Source organism: Hemiscyllium ocellatum, chromosome 28, assembly GCF_020745735.1.
Source record: "Hemiscyllium ocellatum isolate sHemOce1 chromosome 28, sHemOce1.pat.X.cur, whole genome shotgun sequence".
Lineage (NCBI taxonomy): Eukaryota > Metazoa > Chordata > Chondrichthyes > Orectolobiformes > Hemiscylliidae > Hemiscyllium > Hemiscyllium ocellatum.
In genome coordinates this window covers 40,788,229-40,810,748 of record NC_083428.1, presented here as the reverse complement: position 1 = coordinate 40,810,748, position 22,520 = coordinate 40,788,229, and the positions used below count along the sequence as shown (strand labels likewise).

The 22,520-nt window shown below is 42.3% G+C and overlaps 1 protein-coding gene across 1 annotated transcript; it reads left to right on the top strand.

Annotated features, from left to right (window-relative positions):
* The first annotated feature begins 200 nt into the window (after positions 1–200).
* LOC132829185 (procathepsin L-like) lies at positions 201–22,068 on the top strand. Its single transcript, XM_060846548.1, has 8 exons — positions 201–248; positions 3,962–4,103; positions 5,617–5,739; positions 11,191–11,343; positions 14,568–14,783; positions 14,909–15,074; positions 18,379–18,484; positions 21,947–22,068. Exons 2-8 carry the CDS (start codon positions 3,963–3,965, stop codon positions 22,065–22,067), a joined length of 1,026 nt encoding a protein of 341 aa, XP_060702531.1. The 5' UTR covers positions 201–248; position 3,962; the 3' UTR covers position 22,068.
* Positions 22,069–22,520: the final 452 nt, after the last annotated feature.

Genomic DNA, 22,520 nt, shown 5'->3' with positions numbered 1-22,520 from the left:
TTAATCATATTTTCAATAGCTAAGGTACTGCATTCCTGTGAGACAGCAATGTGGCTTTAATGTTAGTGCTGACAAAAACATCATTTACATAAACATAGTCCTACTTGAACGTGTCAACCACTGACTATTTGCACCATGTTCGAAGGGGGATGGTCCAAAACATTAGATCTGATATAAAATCACAGCTCAGCTCACTCTGAGAACACTTCTTGAGGAGGACAAGACGATAAGAAAATAAAACTGTTGAGGTAAGGTGGCAATTAGGTGACTATATTAATTACCTGTATTTTAAGACGAATAACATGCATGCTGATAGTAGAAGCAACTGAGAAGAGCTTACTCCTAGTTTAACAGAGAATGTAATGCACACAGTATAACGAGTGTGAAACATTCACTGATTTTTGGGGATGATGAACTACCCTGTGAATTTTGATCCACCATAACTTGCTCGATGTTTTGTGCCACTCTGCTGATGGCTCTGTATGAACAGCAGCTCATTGTGACCTCCCTCTTGAGTTTCACAAAATTGCTGCACTTTTTGCTGTAAGTTAAAGCTAGCACTTAGCAGGGGAAGGGCTGTTTTTAACGAGATGCAGGTTCTTGATATCTCTGGTCCATAAAAAGAACAGCTGAAACTATTGGGTCTCCTTATTTTCAGAAAGTAAATTGTACTTTACTGATTTTTAAAACTGAAAAAGTTTGCACTTGCTATTTTTCTGGACCTTATTTAACTCTTACTCACTTTATTTTCTTTTCCATTGTTCCTCTGTTGTTTGGAGATCCTTAAATCTAATTGACCGAGGGGCGTTAAAATTAACCCAGATATTCCTGTTTGCAACAACCTGCAGCACAAGTAGTTTTTGAGCTGAAAAATAACTGGGAGATATTAAGGGAAACAACCTATCCCTTACATGACTTGCAAGAAAAGATAAACCTGAAATAGCTATGAATGCTGGAAATCAGAAACAAAACCAAAAGTTGCTGGAAAACCTCAGCAGGTCAGGCAGCATCTATGGAGAGAAAGCGGAGTTAATGTTTCAGATCCAGTGATCATTCTTCCATTCCAAAGCATTAATTCTGATCTCTCTCTACAGATGCTGCCAGACCTGCTGAGTTTTTCCAGTCATTTCTGTTTGTGTTTATGACTTGTTAGGATTTTGTAAGTTCTGATGAGATCATTATAGTTGAAGCCCTGAATGAGTACACTTGCCCTTGAGATGTGTAATACCATCTGTGAGCAGGTTAAATTAAAAATATCCAGAATGTACCCAGGGAAACTTGAAAAGGAAATTAGAAGAGCAAAAAGGAGCATGGAAGAATAATAGCAGGTAAATTAAGGAAAATCCTAAGTCATTTCACGTGTATATTAAAGATAAAAGAAGAACTAGGAAAAGAGAGGGACCACAGTGGTAATTTGTGCATGGAGCCAGAGAACTGCGATAGTGTGCTAAGTTAATACTATGTGCCAATGTTCACTATTGAGAGGAACAACGTGGATACAGAAATCATGGAGCAGGACTGTGATACACAAAGAACCTAGCACAGACAGCAAGGAGGCTCTCAATGGTCCAGCAGTCTTAAAAGCAGATCAATCTCCAGAATTGGGCTCAATGTATCCTAGTCTCTTGGGTGAGACAGTAGAGGAAAGAACAGGGTTATTGGCAGTAACTATCAATTCCTCTTTAGCTACAAGAGAAATGCCAGAAGATTAGAGGAGAACCAATCCTGGTCCCGTTATTTAAGAAGAATGCCAGCAATAAACCGGGAAACTTCAGGCTAGTTAGTGTTACCTCAGTGGCGGGGAAACTATTGGAAGTGATACAGAGGGACAGAATTAATTTGCTTTTGGAGAGACAAGGATTAATGAAGAACAGTCAGTATGGTTTTGTCAAGGGAGGTCATATCCAAACCAAATTGAATTTTTTGGAAGGGTAATCAGGTGTGTAGATGAGGGCAATGCTTTTGATGTTGTCTACCTGGACTTCAGCAAGGTTTTTGATAATGTCCCATGTGGAAGACTGATATTCAGGGTATAAGCCTATGGCATCCAAGCATCCATCATTGGCTGAGTGGCAGAAAGCAGAGGGTAATAGTCAAGGGGTGTTTTTGTGACTGGAAGCCTGTGTCCAATGGGCTAACTCAAGGGTCAGTGCTGGGGCCCTTAATATTTTGACATATACAAACAGATTAGATTTGAACGTAGGAGGATTGATCAATAAGTTTGCAAATGATACTAGAGTGTGTGTGGTGATAGTTTGGAGGACAGCCTGAGATTACAAGATGATATAGGTGGCTGGTCAGATGGGCTGATCAGCTGCAAGTAGAATTCAATTCGGGTAAGTGTGAGGTTATGGGTAGGACAAATAAAGCCGTGGAATAATTGACAAAGAGTAGAAGCCTGGGAACCACTGAGGATCAGAGAGACCTTGGCGCAAATGTGCACCGATCCTTTATGGTAGTGGGACAGGTGGATAAAATAGTTAAAAGGCTCTTTATGATACTTACCTTTATTAGACAAAGCATAGAGTTTAAGAGCAGGGAGGTTATGTTGGAACGTAAAACATTATCTATACCACAGCGAGAGTATTGTGTGCATTTCTGGAATCCACATTACAGGAGGATGTGATTGCACTGAAGAGGGTGGAGAGGTTTACTGGGATGTTGCCTGGGCTGGAGAGTTTCAATTATGAAGAGAGATTGTTTAGGCTGGTTTGTGTTCCCTTGAGCAGAGGAGACTGACGGTGCACATGATTGAGGTATATAAACAAACATTGACAGGATAGACAGAAAGAAACTTCTCCCTATGGTGGCTCAGTGGTTAGCACTGCTGCCTCACAGCGCCAGGGACCCAGGTTCAATTCCCACCTCGGGCAACTGTCTGTGTGGAGTTTGCACATTCTCCCCGTGTCTGCATGGGTTTTCTCCGGGTGCTCCGGTTTCCTCCCACAGTCCAAAGATATTCAGGTTAGGTGAATTGGCCATGCTAAATTGCCTGTAGTGTTAGGTGCATTAGTTCGGGGAATGGGTCTGGGTCGGTTGCTCTTCGGAGGGTTGATGTGGACTTGTTGGACTGAAAGGCCTGTTTCCACACTGTAGGGAATCTAATCTAATCTAATCAATGATTGGGGGCATGACATAGATTGAAGGTAAGAGGCAGCAGGTTGAGAGGGAATGTGAGAAAAATGTTTTCACTCAGAGGGTGGTGGAGGCAGAACCACTTCTTAATGTTTAAAAAGTAAATAGCTATACCTTGTAATGCCAAGCTGACAGAGCAATGAAGTGGAAAATGGGATAATAATGGTCAGATGGTTGTTTTTGACTGGCATAGACTCAATGGCCAAAGGGATTTTATTTGTGCTGTAGACTTTTCACCAAAAAGTCTTCAAAATTGTAACTACTGTCAAGGTTTCCTCAATCTCTCATCACAAAAACAATCCTTCAATCCCAGTGATTAGGCAATTAGATGCCCAATGAACTTCCTATATGGAAAGCATATTCTTCCTTTCCAGGAGACCCAAGCTGTGCACAGTTATCCAGGTCCAGTCTCACAAAGACTCTCAACAATTACAACAAGACCTCACTACATCTCCCAACATGATGTTTATCTTTCCCAATCTTTCAGCATTTAAGAGTCTATTAAAGTGGATATTCAGCCCACATGAATTTTCACTGAACTCTTTGCATTTAAGTGATGCCATTAAATACTGAAGACCTGTCAATTTTCTCCCAATATTGACTCTCTATCCTTTTCCTGCTTCCCCTTTGCCTTGACACTGTAGCTGCCATCTGCCCGTTGTCTTTTTCTTACTGTTACAAATGGAATGGTGATTTCTACAGAGGGGGAGATTGAAAAGAGCCACAAGCAATGTAACATCCTAGTTTTAAAATGTAATTGGTTCAGATGCAGATTTCACAAATTCTGTGTTTACTGAAAATAAGGTTGAAGGTTTTGTTCCATCAGAATGCCCATCATGAGGTGCTCTCTGTTTGTGGACTGGGTTTTGGTCTCCATGTTGGCTGCAGCCACTGTTTCCACATTTGATTCAACATTGGATGAAGCCTGGATCAACTGGAAATCATTGCATGGGAAGCAATATAAAATGGTAAGAGCTGGGCAACTGCAGTTCCACTGGGCAATTCAAAGCAGAAGTTGTTTCTCAAGTTTTAGACTGTTTTAGAAAGGCCTCTCTTTTGTAGTAAAACTGGTTTGTGTTCCCCAGGAAATGGCTATATTTGCTTCCTCTTTTATATCAAAGACTTCTCTTCAGTAACTCTTAACTCTGTGTAAAATAAACTGAGAATTAGAATTCTTAATCTATTTTCTCATGCTTTGTTTCAATTTTTCCCATTTGTAACTCTCACACATCACTTTTAATTGCTCTTTCTCGTTCACCTCCTCTCTTTTTTCCTCTTTTGTTCTTTCAAAATTATTTGTTCACTCCTCTTTATCATACCTCCCTCAGGTTTTCCTCCCTCCTCCTTTCTAGTATTTCAAAGTGCTGGCGTGATGATAATAATTTATTTATCTTTTCATTTGTCCTGATTAATTCAATTGTTTCCATTGTGCTTAATGCATGCCTTCCCCTGCTCCTGGGATTCTTAATTCAAAAACACTGACTTCTTATAATATTAGTTGTAAATTGACAAAGAGACAGTTGACAATGGTGAATATGTGCAAATTCTAAAAAACCTATTACAGTGTTGGGCAGTTGATTTCCAATCTAGATAACACATTTTTTAACCTGTGCAGCTCCTCTATACAGATGTCATATCAATTCTGGTCACCACATTATGAGAAGGATCTGATTCTTTGGACAAAGTACAGAAGAAGTTCATCAGGATGTTGCCTGGTATGAGGGATTTTAGCTGTGAAGAAAGGTTGTCTAAACTGGGTTTGTTTTCACTGGAATGCAGCAGGTTGAGGGCGACCTGATAGACGTTTATAAGATTGTGAATAGTATGGATAGAGTGGAAAGTATGAGGCTTTTTCTCAGGGCAGAGGGGTCAATTACTAGGGGACACAGGTTCAAGGTGCAGGGGGAAGTTTAAAAGAGATGTGTGAGGTGAGTTTTTTCGCACAGAGTGGTGAGTGGAACGCATTGCCAGTGGAAGTGGAGGTATACACAATAGCAGATTTCAAGAAATCTGGATGAATACATGCAGAGGAAGGGAATAGAGGGATGCAGATCCTGTAAGTGAAGACAGTTTTAATATGGAAGGGCAAAATGTGTCGGTGCAGGCTTGGAGGGCTGAATGGCCTGTTCCTGCACTGCATTGTTCTTTGTTCTGTGTTGTTTGTTCTTTGTTCTGTGTTCTGAAAGTTAGAGCATTTTTCATCAATTCTAAAAAATTGGTTTAAAAATATTGTTCTTTGGATTTCCATCACCTACCTGTGCAAAGCTTGATGTATATTCACTGTTTGTAATTGATTAATCGCCCGTGTTCCAGCCATCTGCAGCCACCTGAATCTAGATTGTTTGTGTCTGAATAATCTTTACTGCCTGTGAGCTGGAGCCCATCAGTTCATGGTCAGTGTCCAGATGTAGCACTGTCTTTGTACTCACACTGACAATAACAGCTGGGTCTTCAACTGACTTGATGTAACCTTTTTTTCAGGCTGAGGAGGCCTACAGAAGAGCATTGTGGGAGGACAACGTGAGATACATTGAACGGCACAACATGGAGTATGCAATGGGAAAGCACACATTCACTGTGGGAATGAACCAGTTTGGCGATCTGGTCAGTATAAATATGTTTGGGATCCATAGTGACTGGAAACTGGACAAATACTTCACCTTGATATATGGTTTAATTCGTTTGTATCACTGAAAGCCACTAGCTGTCAGGCCTAAGGTTTTATTCAAAAGAAGGTGACATCTGAGCTCAGACAATGCATTAAAGGTGTGAGGTTAGAGTTTTTCTGTACTCTGTAGTCAGACCGGTTCTATTTCCAAAGTAGAATTTTCTAAAATGTCACGTGCACCGACTGCCTACAGATTGCGTGCTTTTGGAACAAAATAGAATGTATCTGCAAATACAAATCTGCAAATGCAAATTCACCCCATTGATTTCTGAGTGTGTGTGTGTGTGTGTGTAAGGGAGAGAGGGAGTGAGAGAATGTACGTGTTTGTGTGTGGGAGAGAGGGAGAGAGTGTGAATGTGCACGTGTGAGAGGGTGTGCACATGAATGTGAGTTTGGGTGTTTGTATGAGAGAGGCTCTGCATGAGTGTGTGAGTGTGATTGTGTGTGAAAGTGTGTGTGTGTATGTGTGCTTGTGTATGTGTGTGTGTCTGAGAGTGTCTCATGTAGTGGGGTGACTTGTAGTGAGACATGAACCTAAGGTCCCAGTTGAGGCCATGGGTACCAAACTTAGCTATAAGCCTCTGCTCAGAGACTCTACATTGTTGCCTATCCCGAAGTCTGCCTTGGAGGACAGTCACCCAAAGATCTGAGGCTGAATGTCCCTGATTGCTATAGACCTCCTGATAAGGAGGGAACATCCCTGTCTGGCGATTGTTTTTTGGTGTCCATTCATCCATAGTTGTAGCTTCTGCTTTGTGTTGCCAATGTACCATGCTTCAGGGCATCCTTGCCTGCAGTGTATGAGAGAGACAACGTGGGCCAAGTCACATAAGTACCTGCTGGGTAAATTGAGGGGGTGGTGGGAGTCGGGTGGTGTCCCCACAAGTAATGATGGTATCTGTGGCAACACTCTGACATGTCTTTCAGTGATTGCCTTGACAGGGTTGTACAGTTGATGTTGTCCTGAAGGCTGGGCAGTTTGCTGTGAACAATGTTCTGTTTAAGGTGGGTTTAAAAGTGAGAATTGGAGGTGCAAGGAAGATCTTGGTGAGGTGCTCATTCTCAATGATACTGGGTTCATGTCACTCTACAGGTGACCCCACTACACTATACATTCTCACACACACTCTTACACATGATCACACTCACACACTCATGCAGAACTTGTCTCATAAACACGCTGTTTGACACACACATACTCACAGCCCCACACTCACATTTACGCATTCACCCCCTCACAGGCATATACTCACACTTGCGCATACATTCTCACACACACGTACACACACACACGTACACACTCTCTACCCTCACTCTCTCTCTCCCCCTCACATACACAAATAAGTCGCTGGGGTGAATTTGTATTTGTAGATACATTCATTTTGTTCAAAACCCACATAATCTGAAGGAAGTCAGTCCATGTGACATTTTATAAATTGCTACTTTGGAAATGGAGCTCCAGTCTGACTCAGGGTTGGAATACAGACAGACTCTAACCTCACACCTTTGATGCATTGTCTGAGCTGAGATATCACCTTTATTTTTAAATAAAACCTGAAGTTACCCTGGGAATGTGACTTGAAAGAAGTTCTGGGATTTACATATTAATGAATCGAAACCTGCAACCCAATTCTAAGTGATTAAAGACTTAACAGCAAACCAGGTTTGTTTAATACATTGCATCAGTTGTGTGTGACTTTGATCTTTAACTATAAATTCTGTGTCCGATGATCCTGACTCACTACGAACCAGATGAAGAGCAGTGCTCCGAAAGCTAGTGCTTCCAAATAAACCTGATGGACTATAACCTGGTAATTTGTAATTTTATCCACCCCAGTCCAACTCTGGCATCTCCACATCATAGTTAACATAGGAAATGTAGGATCCATAATCATCTTTACAAGTTAACATACAGAAACCACAGCACCCCTGCAATCCAACCATTTACCATGTAATGTTCCTCACACCTCTCTTCTAGCTTTAGCAATCAATCCTTTTCCTTTCTCCAATCGACCCTAAGAACATAAAGTATAGGAGAAAGATGTATTTGGAAAGGCAAGGACTGATTAGGGATAGTAAACATGGCTTTGTGCATGGGAAACCATGACTCTCAAACTTGATTGAGTTTTTGAGGAAGTAACAAAGAAGATTGATGAGGGCAGAATGGTAGATGTCATCTGTATGGACTTCAGTAAGGCGCTCGACAAGGTTCCCCACGGGAGACTGATTAGTAAGGTGAGATCTCACGGAATACAGTGAGATCTAACCATTTAGAAACAGAACTGGCTCAAAGGTAGAAGACAGAGGGTGGTGTTGGAATGTTGTTTTTCAGACTGGAGGCCTGTGACCAGTGGAGTACCACAAGGATTGGTGCTGGGTCCTCTACTTTTTGTCATTTACATAAATGATTTGGATGCGAGCATAAGCGGTACAGTTACTAAGTTTGCAGATGACATCAAAATTGGAAGTGTAGTGGACAGCGAAGAGGATTACCTCCGCTTACAACAGGATCTGGACTAGATGGGCCAATGGGCTGGGAAGTGGCAGATGGAGATTAACTCAGATAAATACGAGGTGCTGCAATTTGGGAAAGCAAATCTTAGCATGACTTATATACCTAATGGTATGGTCCTAGGGAGTGTTGCTGAACCAAGAGACCTTGGAGTGCAGGTTCATAGCTCCTTGAAAGTGGAGTCACAGGTAGATAGGATAGTGAAGAAGGCGTTTGGTATGCTTTTCTTTATTGGTCACAGTATTGAGTACAGGAGTTGGGAGGTCATGTTGCGACTGTACAGGACATTGGTTAGGCCACTGTTGGAATATTGTGTGCAATTCTGGTCTCCTTCCTATCAGAAAGATGTTGTAAAACTTGAAAGGGTTCAGAAAAGGTTTACAAGGATGTTGCCAGGGTTGGAAGATTTGAGCTTTAGGGAGAAGCTGAACAGGCTGGGGCTGTTTTCCGTGGACCTTCGAAGGCTGAGGGTTGATCTTATAGAGGTTTATAAAATTATGAGGGGCATGGATAGGGTAAATAGACAAAGCCTTTTCCCTGGGGTCGGGGAGTCCAAAACTACAGGCCATAGGTTTAGGGTGAGAGGGGAAAGATATAAAAGAGACCTATGGGGCAACTTTTTCACACAGAGGGTGGTACATGTATGGAATGAGCTGTCAGAAGAAATGGTGGAGGCCGGTACAATTGTAACATTTAAGAGGCATTTGGATGGGTATATGAATAGGGAGGGTTTGGAGGGATATGGGCCAAGTGCTGGCAGGTGGGACTAGATTGGATTGGAATATTTGGTTGGCATGGACGGTTTGGACCGAAGGGTCTGTTTCCATGCTGTGCATCTCTATGACTCTATTAGTCCATTCAGCCCATTGAGTCTGCTCCATCATTCAATCATGGCTGGTATTTAATTCAAACCAACCAACTCCCACAGCTACCTGGACTATACCACCTCCTATCTCACCTCATATAAAAATGATCCCTCACTCCCAATTCCTCTGCCTTCACCATACCTGCTCCCAGGAGGAGCCATTCTACTCCAGGACATCCCAAATGCTCGCCTATTTCAAGGACGGCCAATTCCGCTTCCACATGATCAGTAATGCCCTCCAGTGCATCTCCTCTACTTCCTGCACCTCCGCCCTTGAAACCCATCCCTCCAACAGCAAAATGGATAGAACCCCCTTGATCGTCACATTCCACCCACTCATCTCCGGATGCAGAACATTATCCTCTGCTATTTTCGCCACCTATAGTCAGAAGGCACCACCAAAAATATATTTCCCTGCCCAGCCCTATCTATGTTCCATAGGGACCATTCTCCCTGTGTCTCCCTTGTTAGGATCATGCTCCCCACTAACCTACCCTCCACACCCGGCACCTCACCTTGCTGCCGCAAAGCCTGCGCTCATACCTCCGTCCAAGGCCCTAAAGGATCATTTCATATCTGGCAGAGATTGTCCTGCACGTCCTCCTATCTCAATTACTGCAAGTGTTGTTCGCGATGTGGTCTCCTCTCCATATGAGCATCTCAGGAAACATCTCTGGTCTGCACACACCAACCAACCCTGCCACCTTATGACCAACCACTTCAATTCCACCTCTCCCAAAGGACATGTAAGTTCTGGGCCTCCTCCACTGCCAAATCAATGCCATCTGCTGACTGGAGGAGGAAGACCACATCTTCAACCTTGGGACCCTACAATCTCATGGCATCAACATTGACATGACGAGTTTCCAAATCTCTCCTCCTCTCACCTCATCCCTGATCCAACCCTCCAACTCAGCAAACTCTCTTGACCTGATCAACTGTCCATGTTCCTTGCCACCTATCCACTCCACCCTCCCCACCAACCTGTCACAATCATCTCCTACCTGCATCCACCTATCACTACCTTTCCACCAGCCTCCCTTTCATCCCCCTATTTATACCTCAGCACCACAACCCCCACACACAATCCTGATGAAACACTTATGCTCAAAACATTGACTCTCCTGCTACTTGGATGCTTCCTGACCTGCTGTGCTTTTCCAGCACCACACTTTTCACATCTGACTCTCCAGCATCTGCAGTCTTCACTTTCTCCTGTTAGTTTCCCACTCCTGTTCTCCTGCCTACTCTCTGTAACCATTGATTCCCTTACTAATCAATAATCCATCTCTGTCTTAAATGCATTCAATGACTTGGATCCACAGCCTCTGTGGTAATGATTCACTACCTCTAGCTGAAAGAATGTCTCCTCCTCTCAGTTCGGCAGGGTAGTCATTTGTATAGGTCCAGTCAATGGACCTGGGATTCCTCCTCCCACTGTGCACCCAACCCAGGAACACAAGCAAGGACTTCATTCTCTCAGCAATCTGTGTCAGACAGTCATACAGATGTTCAGCACAGAAACAGACCCTTTGGTCCAACTCATCCGTGCTGACCGGATATCCCAACCTAATTTAGTCCCATTTGCCAGCATTTGGCCCATGTCCCTCTAAACCCTTCCTTTTCATCTATCCATCCAGATGCCTCTTAAATGTTGCAATTGACCCAGCCTCCACCACTTCCTCTGGCAGCTCATTTTATCTTTAATTTTTCCTACCAAAATGCACCGGCTCACACTGACCCGTACAGAAATGAATGTGCCAGGTGGATGCTTAATTTGCAAGTTTGTTAATGGTTAATTATATCATATTGCCACCTACATGAATATAAGCCAATTCATCCAGTTTGGTGTGATCAGCAAAGTTTGAATTTGTACTTTCAATTTTAGATTCCAGATTATTCACATAAATATTGATTCTTGTGGGACAACTTTCCAAATGATGGATACTCCTATTCCATGATTTCTGATACTTGTAATCGATTAATCACCTTTTGTCTTGATTTTTCTAGACCTCGGAGGAGTTCAATCAGCGTTTCAATGGATTTAAAGAAAAGGAGATTGATCACACAACGTGTGAACTTTTTGCAGCAGGGAATCATGTTAAATTGCCTCAAAGCGTTGACTGGAGAACAAAGGGTTTTGTTACTGAAGTGAAGGACCAGGTGAGATTGAACAAACTTCATATAAATCTTACTCAATGTCCATGTAGAAATTCTGAAATCTATGTTATTAGCTCAACATGGAATACAATGGCAAGGAAATGCGTAAAGAAACTAAAAAAAAGCAGCAAATTCAATGTGGTAAATTGAAGATTGTGTTTCTAAACCTTTTTCACAGGGAAGGAGACAAATTCCAATGTTCCTTCTCTCTCGGACGTGTATTGTAGATGTGTATTTGGGTCTGGAAAAGGAGGGGAAGGTTAGAGTAAGGGATAAGGAATGACTTGCTCCATCCTAGGGTTTATGATTTGGAGATGCCATTCTTGGACTGGGGTGTATAAAGTTAAAAACCACACAACACCAGGTTATACTTCACCAGGTTTAATTGGAAGCACTAACTTTCAGAGTGGCTGCTCCTTCATCAGGTGGTTGTGGTGTATAAGATTGTAAGACACGGAATTTACAGCAAAAGTTAGTGTGATGTAACTGAAATTACACATTGAAAATGTCCTGGATTGCTTGTTAAGTCTCTTATCCGTTGGAATGACCATGTTAGTTTCAGTTCTTTCGTATGTAAATCGCAAAACGTTTTTTTAAAAAGTTACATTCTCAAGTGAACTTTAACAATTGGTGTCAGCCCAGATAATATATTGAAGGTGTGAGCTCCCCGTGTGATGCTGTCTGTGCTACAATGTTTAGACTGATTCTAATCTAAAAAATGAATTTACAGAAACTTACATGGATTCATTCAGTTTTAGAGCAAAGTAAAATGTAACTCTGCAAGTACAAACTCACCCCACAAACATAATGCGTCTGGTGCATGTGGGTGTTGTGTGTGGCGTTGGGGGGGGGGGGGGGGGGTTGTATGTGAATATCTGTGAGAGACTGTATGCATGTGTGTGAGTGTAAAGTGTTAGAAATCTGTGAGAGGGTGCATGTATGAGTGTGGGAGTGTATGAGAGAGTCTACATCAGTGTGTGTGTCTATAGGAGTACGAGACTGTATGCATGTGTGTGAGTATAAAGTGTTATAAATCTATGAGAGGGTGCATGTGTGAGTGTGGGAGTGTATGAGAGAGTCTACATCAGTGTGTGTCTGTAGGAGTGCCTGTGTGTGTGTTTAGAGCAATGGTGGTCACCTGTAGTGTGACATGAACCCAAGGTCCCAGTTGAGGCCCTCCCTATGAGTAACGAACTTAGCTATCAGCTTCTGCTTGGCCACTTTTCATTGCTGCCTGACCCAAAGTCCGCCTTGGACTACAACCTGGTGTTATGTGATTTTTAACAATTTCACAAAAGGATGTGTAGAAATGAAATGTAGTGCCATCTGGTGGCCAGGAAGAAGATCTGCAATTGTTGCAGTCAGATCTGTGGGCCCCAGGCTGGTATTCACAAACCAATACATTAAAATGTCTGAGCAGAATTCAGACAAGAAGAGTAATGGAGGTATACTCGAGGTGTCAGTTGATAGACACCCTGGAAAAAGTTTGACATGCACGATTAATGAAGGACAGGTCGAATCCTGTTTGGGTCTGATCCTCTTGTTGGAGCACTGTTATAAGATTTACTTTGCTTATTGACTCCTCCCTCTTGCACAGCTCAAAACTAAATGTTGAAACAGAAGCTAAATACCATGGATGCTGAAAATCTTAAGTTAAAAATGAAAAAAATTCTAAAGCGTTCAGCACATCACCCAGCAGCTACAGGGCAGTTAACACTTCAGATCAATAACTTTTTCCAGTTATGTCTGGAAAATGTTCTGTCTCCTGAATGCTCCATGCTAATTTTTTTCCCTCTTCATAGGTACTGCCAGACTTGCTGAGTGTTTGCACCAGGTTCTGTTTATTTCAAAACCAACAGTTGTCTATTTCAAATAGTTAAAGAGTATTACAGTTAAGAATAATTTAAAATTAAGTCTTTGTGCTTTAATTCATGTGATTTGTGGCTGACTTCAGAAAGTCTGTGACCAGCGGAGGTTCCTGTCTGTTGGGTGATCTTGCCAAGTCCCACCTCCCAGTGGTTGGAGACGCAGCAATATGTTTGGGCCATTTTTCACCTGAATGTAGGATTTCTTCTGGAAGTCACATTTGAGAAAGATTGACACAGAAATTGGCTTAGCTGAGCACGGGGTCTGGTTTGCCGTAGAGAGAGAGAGACACCTGCAGTTACTAATGTTAATAGAAGACTAGTTTTTTCCGACTGCCACGTTAAAAGGTGAGTAGAGTTTTACAGACTGTTACTGAACGAGCTTTCCCCAGACTAAAACATGACCATCCAAAGTTGGTTAAATTGTTCAGGAGCCAGGGGTTTTGTTCTCATGACTGTGCTCCTGGGTGAATCACTTTAGTTCACGAGATAGTTTCTATACTAACACTTCTGACACTTATCCATTGGTATGAGATAAATGACCCCGTTTGTGCCTCTTACAGCACATTAAGTTCAAATAACACTCTGTTCCGAAATTGCCATCTCATCTGTTGGTCTTTTTTTATGTCTGTGGACTGCAAGGTCACAGTGCAAAGTGTGTCACATGGGAGAATCATATAACCTCTGTTCTGGTTACAGCTGATTGAAACTTTCCCTCCTTTTATTGTGGTGAGGATTTCCCTCTTATTTCTGGTCTCTGACTAAAGTGGAACAATTATAAGACAAAGGACCCTCTGCACAAACTTGACACCTGAGGCATTTTTGGCAGAAGGGGATCGGTTAGTGCAGTTGGCTGGACAGCTGGTTTGCAATGCCGAATAATATTAACAGCTTGGGTTCACTTCAGCAATAGCTGAGGTTACCATGAAGTATTTTCCTCTCTATGTCTCCCCTTGCCTGAGGCCTGGTCACACTCAGATTAAACCATCTCTCTCTAACAAGGGAGCAGCCCCATGGTCTGATAAAACTAGGACAACTTTACCTTTACCTTGGCACAGTCCGATCCTTGAAATGTACACAATAAAAAGGATTTGATGTGAGAATGGTCTAATGAAAAAGCTTATTCTAGTAGCAGGCTGTATCACAGGTTTATTTTGATATCATTTACAGCATATGGTTTGACAGAGAAAAACCCCAAAGCACTTTGTTGGATAAGATCAATTAAATGTGTGGTTTACAAGTGCCCCTCATGTGAGGGTTAAGAGGCCTGTCTGGATTAGAGCTTCCAACAGGTTAAATACATTATATGGTTTCTATGTAGATGATAACACAAATGTTTGTCTACTCTCTGTCATTATTCAGAGACAATGTGGCTCATGCTGGGCTTTCAGTGCAACTGGATCACTTGAAGGACAGCTTTTTAAGAGAACAGGAAAGCTGATTTCTCTGAGTGAGCAGAACTTGGTTGACTGTGATTGGGAAAGCTGTAGATGTTGTGGTGGACATCCATTTTATGCTTTGGATTACGTTAAAAAACATGGTATTACTACAGAATGTTCCTATCCCTACACAGCAAAGGTAAGCTTTAAATTAATTCATCCTTTTTTCGGAAGTAATTGAAATTGTATCTCATTACTTAATAAGTTGTCTCTTTTTAACTTAAATATTGAGGTGTGAATGTTTTGTTTTTTAATATACTTTAGAATGGTAAATGCCACTTTAACAGAAGTGATATTGTCACCCGTTGTACGTGTGTGAAATGCATTCAACAAAATTCTGAGCATCAACTCGCTGAAGCAGTGGCTCAGGTTGGGCCCATTTCTATTGCTATGGATGCAAGCCACAAATCTTTCCACCTTTATAAAAGTGGTAAGATACAAATTCATTCATTCTGTTCAAAAGTAAAGATTTTTCATATTCAATGTGTTGTCCATTTAGAAGATATTTGACATCATCGTTGTAAAAGCAAGACAAAGGTTCATGGGAATATGTTGGAAATACAATTTATTATTAAAACTCAGAATGCCCTTATCAGTCAAAACACAAATCTCCCTTTTGTTCCCCCCAATTGGTGAAATATTCAGTCGGATTTCCCATGATTCAATGCTAAAGACACTGATGCTTTCAGTCTGCATTCATGACTTGACCTCGACTTGGAGATGACTTGAAATGGAGTGAACAATCCAAATAATGGCTTGTTGTGGGTAAATCATCCCAAGTTGCTTTTAATTCAGCTACTTATTAGGAAATTACACAGGCAATCACGTACTGAAACAATGTTTTAAAGTTCATTCCATCTAGCAACCAAGATAAGACCCCTCAAGTAAGCAAGTTAATCTTCACATCCTGACTTGGTGACTATCTGATTAATGGTGAAATCCAGCCAGGATTCCAACTAAAAGTGTCTGTCTGTGGAAGTGCTCAAGGTTTGATCCTTGTACAGTGTTGTTCTTCAAAGGTCACTAAAGTGGAGTTCTGGAGTTTGATTTTTTTCACACATTTTCGTCCTTCAGTCTCTGTGGGCTCATATTAATGATTTTTAAAAAATGTTTTTTCATCCAAGTTACTGCAAGTCTGCAGCTTGCCTTATTATCAGAAGTAGCTTCTTTGTTCCTTGTTACATTTGGCGTTGACTGTCTGTTCGAAGACACAGCTTTCCTGTAGTTAACTCCTTCAATCCTTCTGCATGACAATCAGTTGCCCTTGTGACATAAAGTATCCAGTTTCTCAAGCAGGCACCAAAGCAGTTTTGTCGAAATAATCGTGACTCCCTCCTTTCCAAGACATGATGAACTCGTTTATAAGTTTGTCCTTGTCCTTTATCAGTTTACTCCAGTTGTATTTCTTTCTGATTCTTTCTAGACATAAGCTTATCTTTTGTTGACTCATTCCATCCTCGCACAGTTATTAAAGTTCTGAAGTCAATAAGACTGAAAAAGGACATGGGTTAAAATGAAAGAGAGAAACGGGCAGATGAAACAAAACACACAAAAAGCATTTTCTTTGGAAGAATGAGGAGAGACCACCGATACAAAATAATGCCATTTTACAGGGGAGAAAGTAACAGAGACTTAGCGCATTTTGTCCGTTAATTTTGAAGATGGCAGACAGGTTTAAAAAAAAGATGATAAGCACATCATAACCCTGAGCTTTATGAATAAAGGTATAAATATGATGAGACAAAAGGAGACTTTGTCTGTGATGCATGTCAGATTAATTCTACAAGCAGGGGCCAGGTCAAATATAATAAGTTGAGAGAGAAAATGAAGAGGGAAGTAAAATTGCCAAAGACAGAATGAGAATAGAATTGCAGTTAACATCATAGAGACATAGAGATGTACAGCACGGAAACAGACCCTTCAATCCAACCCGTCCATGCTGACCAGATAGCCTAACCTAATCTAGTCCCATTTGCCAGCATTTGGCCCATATCCTTCCAAACCCTTCCTATTCATATACCCTTGCAGATGCCTTTTAAATGCTGCAGTTGTACCAGCCTCCACCACTTTCTCTGGCAGACTGCACACACCACCTTCTGCATGAAATGTTAGCCATTAGAACCCTCTTATATCTTTCCCCTCTCACCCTCAACCTATGCCCTCAAGTCTTGGACTCCCCTGGCCCCCCCCAACCCCAGGGAAAAGACTTTGTCTATTTACCCAATCCATGCCCCTCATGATTTTATAAATCTCTATAAGGTCACCTGACAGATTCTGACACTTCAAAGAAAACAGACACACCCTATTCAACCTCTCCCTATAGCTCAAATCCTCCAATCCTGGCAACATCCTTGTGAATTTTTTCTGAACCCTTTCAAATTTCACAATATCCTTCCGATAGGAAAGAGACCAGAATTGCACGCAATATTCCAACGGTGGCCTAACCAATGACCTGTACACCTGCAACATGACCTTCCAACTCCTATACTCAATACTCTGACCAATAAAGGAAAGCATACCAAATGCCTTTTTCACTAGCCTATCTACCTGTGACTCTCCTTTCAAGGAGCTATGAACCTGCACTCCAAGGTCTCTCTGTTCAGCTACACCCCCTAGGACCTTACCAGGAAGTATATAAGTCCTGCTCTGACTTGCTTTTCCAAAATGCAGCACCTCACATTTATTGAAATTAAACTCCATCTGCCACACATCAGCTCATTGGCCCATCTGATCAAGATCCCGTTTACTATGAGGTAAGCTTCTTCAATGTCTACTGCACCTCCAAGTTTGGTGTTGTCATCTGCAAACTTACTAACTATACCTCCCATGTTCACATCCAAATCATTTATATTAATGACAAAAAGTAGTGGACGCAGTACCGATCCTTGTGGCACTCCATTGGTCACAGCCTTCCAGTCTGTAAGGCAACCCTCTACCACCATCCTCTGTTTTCTACCTTTGAGTCAGTTCTGTATCCAAATGGCTAGTTCTCCATGTTTTCCATGAGATCTCACCTTGGTAACCCATCTCCCATAGAGAACCTTGTCGACGGACTTGCTGAAGTCCATGTAGATCACATCCACCACTCTGCTATCATCAATCCTCTTTGTTACTTCTTCAAAAAACTCAATCAAGTTTGTGAGACATGATTTCCCACACACAAAGCCGTGCTGACTATCCCTCATCAGTCCTTGCCTTTCCAAATTCACGTGAATATTGTCCCTCAGGATTCTCTCCAACAACTTGCCCACTGCTGATACCAGTCTGTAGAACCCTGGCTTTTCCTAACCACCTTTCTTAAATAGCGGGACCACATAAGCCAACCTCCAGGCTTTCAGCACCTCACCTGTGTCTATCGATGATACAAATATCTCAGCAAGGAGCCCAGCAATAAGTAAACCTAAGAATTTTTAGCGAACATATAAAGCAAGTGGTAAGAGATGTTAGTTATGAACAAAAGGATGTCATCTGATGAAACTCCTAACACAAATTTACCAATCTTAGACACTGCCCTTTCCTGACTAATTACTGACAGATCCCAAAAAGGATCAGTCGAGTTAACCACAGACAATTTAATTCAGCTCCAGTTAGGAGATCAGAATGTTCTATTTGATTGTTATCAGTTACTCTGTGACTTCCATGTCCTTGGATGTAAAGGTTCAAAGCCTGGGAATTTTCTGAATTGTGGTTAAAATTAATTTCTTACACAGATAATATATTTGTACTCTTTGCAGGTATTTATTATGAGCCAAACTGCAGCAGCACCAAACTTAATCATGCAATGCTAATGGTTGGATATCAAGATGATAAACAGGGGAATTATTGGATTGTTAAAAACAGGTAAACTCATAAAAATATCCAGAAACACATAAATGTGTATTAATTCTCACTGTGTTTAACTTACCTACAATTACATTTTTCTTTTTAAATATTGTATCTCATTGAGTCATAGAAAGGTTTATAGAATCATGCAGCATAGGAGCAGGCCCTTTGGCCCTCCATGTCTATACTGACCACCACACACCAAACTACACTGATCCCATTTACCTGCTCTTGGTCCATAGCCGACGATGCCCTGGTATTCAAAGTTTGTGTGAAGGTTTGTAGCTCGGGTGCTTGTTGTCGTGGTTCTGTTCACCGAGCTGGAAGTTTTTGTTGCAAACGTTTCGTCCCCTGGCTAGGAGACATCATCAGTGCTGTGGAGCCTCCTGCGAAGCGCTTCTTTGATGTTTCTTCCGGCATTTATAGTGGTCTGTCCTTGCCGCTTCCGGGTGTCAGTTTCAGCTGTCCGCTGTAGTGATTGGTATATTGGGTCCAAGTCGATGTGTCTGTTGATGGAATTTGTGGATGAATGCCATGCCTACAATCACTACAGCGGACAGCTGAAACTGACACCCGGAAGTGGCAAGGACAGACCACTATAAATGCCGGAAGAAACATCAAAGAAGCGCTTCGCAGGAGGCTCCACAGCACTGATGATGTCTCCTAGCCAGGGGACGAAACGTTTGCAACAAAAACTTCCAGCTCGGTGAACAGAACCACGACAACTATGCCCTGGTATTTTGAGTGCGTATCCAGATGTTTCTTAAATATTGTAAGAATACCTGCCTTCACCTCCCTCTCGGGCAGCACATTCCATTCTTCTACCACACGTCGGATGATTTTTCTTTTTACAGATGTCCCCTAAACTACTTATTCCTTAAACATTTTGCTATCTGGTCTTAGAAATGTCTGCCATGAGGAAAAGGTTCTCACAATCTGCCCTGTCTGTGTCTGTCATAATTTTCTATATCTCAATCAGATCTCCCTCAGCCTCCTTCGCTCCAAGGAAAACAAACCCAGTCTCTCCTCATAACTGAGGCTTTCCATCCCAGGCCCCATCCTGGTGAATCTCCTCTGCACCTTTTCCAGTGCAATCACATCCCTCTGATGGTGTGGTGAGCAGAACTGCACTCAGTGTTCCACCTGTAGCCTAATAAATGGTTTATAGGGAGGAACCATATCTGTACAGGTTTTGGAGTTTAATGTTTTCAGTGTGGGTTAGCACCAGGACTGCACAGTGTGTGTTGTTACCTTGCTTCCTCATTTTCCTGTCCAACTCCATAATTTGTGACTTCCCCTCTTGCCCTAAACCATCCATCGAACTTCCAGCGATTATCCAAGCCAACCCGAGCCGTAACAGCCAGTGGTTCACTCGGAGAGAAAGGTTCATATTTCAAGTGCAACATGACTTAGTTGCTCTTTTTAATTGTTGACAGAGGGAGAAAGTGAGTGGACTGGATGGTAAGGGTGCATAAATCAAAAGATAAAAGCTGGTAAAGGAGGGATTGAGATACAAAATCAGTCTAATGATAGGTGTGAATTGAAGGAAATAGGTTAGTCCTGTTGAGAACAAAGACAATGACACACAAACAAGACATGGGGGTGGGGGTTGGGGAAGGAAGTGGTGCAGTGGAGGTCGAATCAAAATGGAGGTCAGTGTTCACACCTTGAAGTTGAATTCAATGTTGAGTCCTGAAGGCTGTAAAGTGCTTAAGTGGAAAATAAGGTGTCGTTCCTCACTGCAGCAAATCTGAGATGAAGATATTACCATGGGAGCAGCATGGTGTATTCAAATGGTAAGGAACGAGAAAATCAAGATCATCGCAGCCTGCTTTTAGTTTGGCCGATGTTGAGCAAACCATATTGTGAGCAGTGAACACAGTCGGTTAGATTGGAAGAAGTACAAGTGAATTGCTGCTTCATCTGGAAGGTGTGTTTGAGGCCTTGGACAGGGAGTAGATAAAAAGACAAGTGTTATACCTTCAGTGATGGCATGGGATTGTGCCAGGGCAGGGGAGAGTGTGGTGACATGGGACAGAAGGACTAGGAGTAACGGAAAGGGGCAGATTGGTCCCAGTGGAATGCTGATAGTGAAGGGGAGGGGAAGATGTGTTTGGTGGTGGTATCCTGCTGGAGGTGGTGGAAATGGCAGAGGATGATCGTTGGAATGTAGAGACTAGTGGGATGGAAAGGGAGAACAAGGAGAATTCTGTCATTGTTCTGGGAAGGAGGGGAAGAGGTGAGGACAGAAATGCAGGAGATGAGTCGGACTTGCCTTAGGACTCGGTCGACCCCAGCGGAGGAAATCCTTTGTTGACCTGTTGGAGGCACCACCTTGCTCAGACCCTCACCACCTGCACCTAAAGTACCACTGCCTTTCATCTCCCATTCTACCCATCTCTCTCTCTCTCTCTCTCTCTCTCTCACTCTCTCTCTCCAGGAGAAAACTATCCACAATTGGGCAGAATGACTCAAGGAATGCGGTATATTTCCTGACATTAAGCCCCACCCTAAAGTCCCCCATAGGCTGTACGGCTGTTCCAGTGTCCCATGCACCATGATTGGCATTAACAAACCGATCATGGCATTATCTTCTGATTCCCAAGATTACGACTGCACTTGGATCTCAAAGGCCAATGCAGCTGGAAAGAAAATTCAAGGGACTGCTGTCTTCCCTATCTCTTTATAAGGAGAGGATGCTTCAGTGACCACCCCAAGCAGTTGACCATGACCAAGCCCCTCAACTGGTATCAGAGGTTATCCTGAGGTTTCATGCAGAGACCTCCGCCCCCCCACCCCCCGACACTGACTGAAAGTGTTCACCTTCCAGACTGAGACTGCTGACAACCCTGACAATCTTGTGTGTGTGTGTGTGTGTGTGTGTGTGTGCCAAATCAGACAGCATTACTGTGAGCCTTGTATATCCACATCCAGGGAGGCTCAGTGTCAGTGAGCACTAAGAGAGTCCTTTTAAGATTCCACCTGATGGTTTTTTGCAATTCATTGAAATGTTGTACCAAATCTCAATGGATTTCAATGGGACTTCCTTTAATGACTGAAGAGAGACCATGTGGCTCACCTGATCTCCTTTTGATATTCCAGTTGGGGGAAGGTGAGGTCGATCCAAATACTCAATGCTGCTTTGCAAAAGTAATGTTGGGAAATCTAATTCAGTATCAAACTTGTATCAAACTCTCTTCACATCCTGATATCAGTTGCCACCGTTTACAAGAGCAACCAGGGTGTATAAGCATCTACCTGCTCCAACCCTGAGCTGCCTCTTCTGAACATTGTGTCACAATGAGAACAACAAGGCCCAGGCAGACACTCGAGTGATGCACTGAGTGTGAGTGCTACTCAATGTCCAGCTTTGTTCTTTGGGAAAACAGTAATCTGATGTTGAAACATTCAATTAGTTAAATGTTCTGTTTAAAGGTGTGTTTGAGTGGAAATCTAACATAGTGCTCTCTTACATTTTAGTTATGGAACAGATTGGGGGATGGAAGGCTATATGGAAATTGCCAAGGACAGGGACAATCACTGTGGAATCGCCAAAAAAGCACTTTACCCTGAGATGGAAATCTCAAAGTGCCGACGCTAACACTGGATAAAACCAACCAAAAATAATCAATTGCTTGCCTGGTGCTGCTGAGTTTCTGTCTACTCTTTATTAGTATCTGTCTTGCTGCATCTCTACATTGACAATGCTGCTTTAATCACTTCTGGATGTTCCAAAAGGCTTTGATTAATGAAGGATAGTCACAGTTGGAGTGTGAGAAAACCTACCATCTAATTTGCATAAAAAACATAATCATGATATTAACAGCCCAATAATCTGTTTTACGAGAGTTTATTCAGAAAACATGATGTGAGGAAAACCTGCAAGTCCTTCTCTGAATACTGTCATGGGACTTTGTATCTTCATCTGAAAAAGTTTCCATTTAACAGCGAACCTGGAAGTGAACATGTCTAATCCTGCACTACTCTTGTAGGAGCTGCAATTATATGATCAAATCTCGAAATCAAATTTGACCTTCTGACTTTCTGCTTTAGA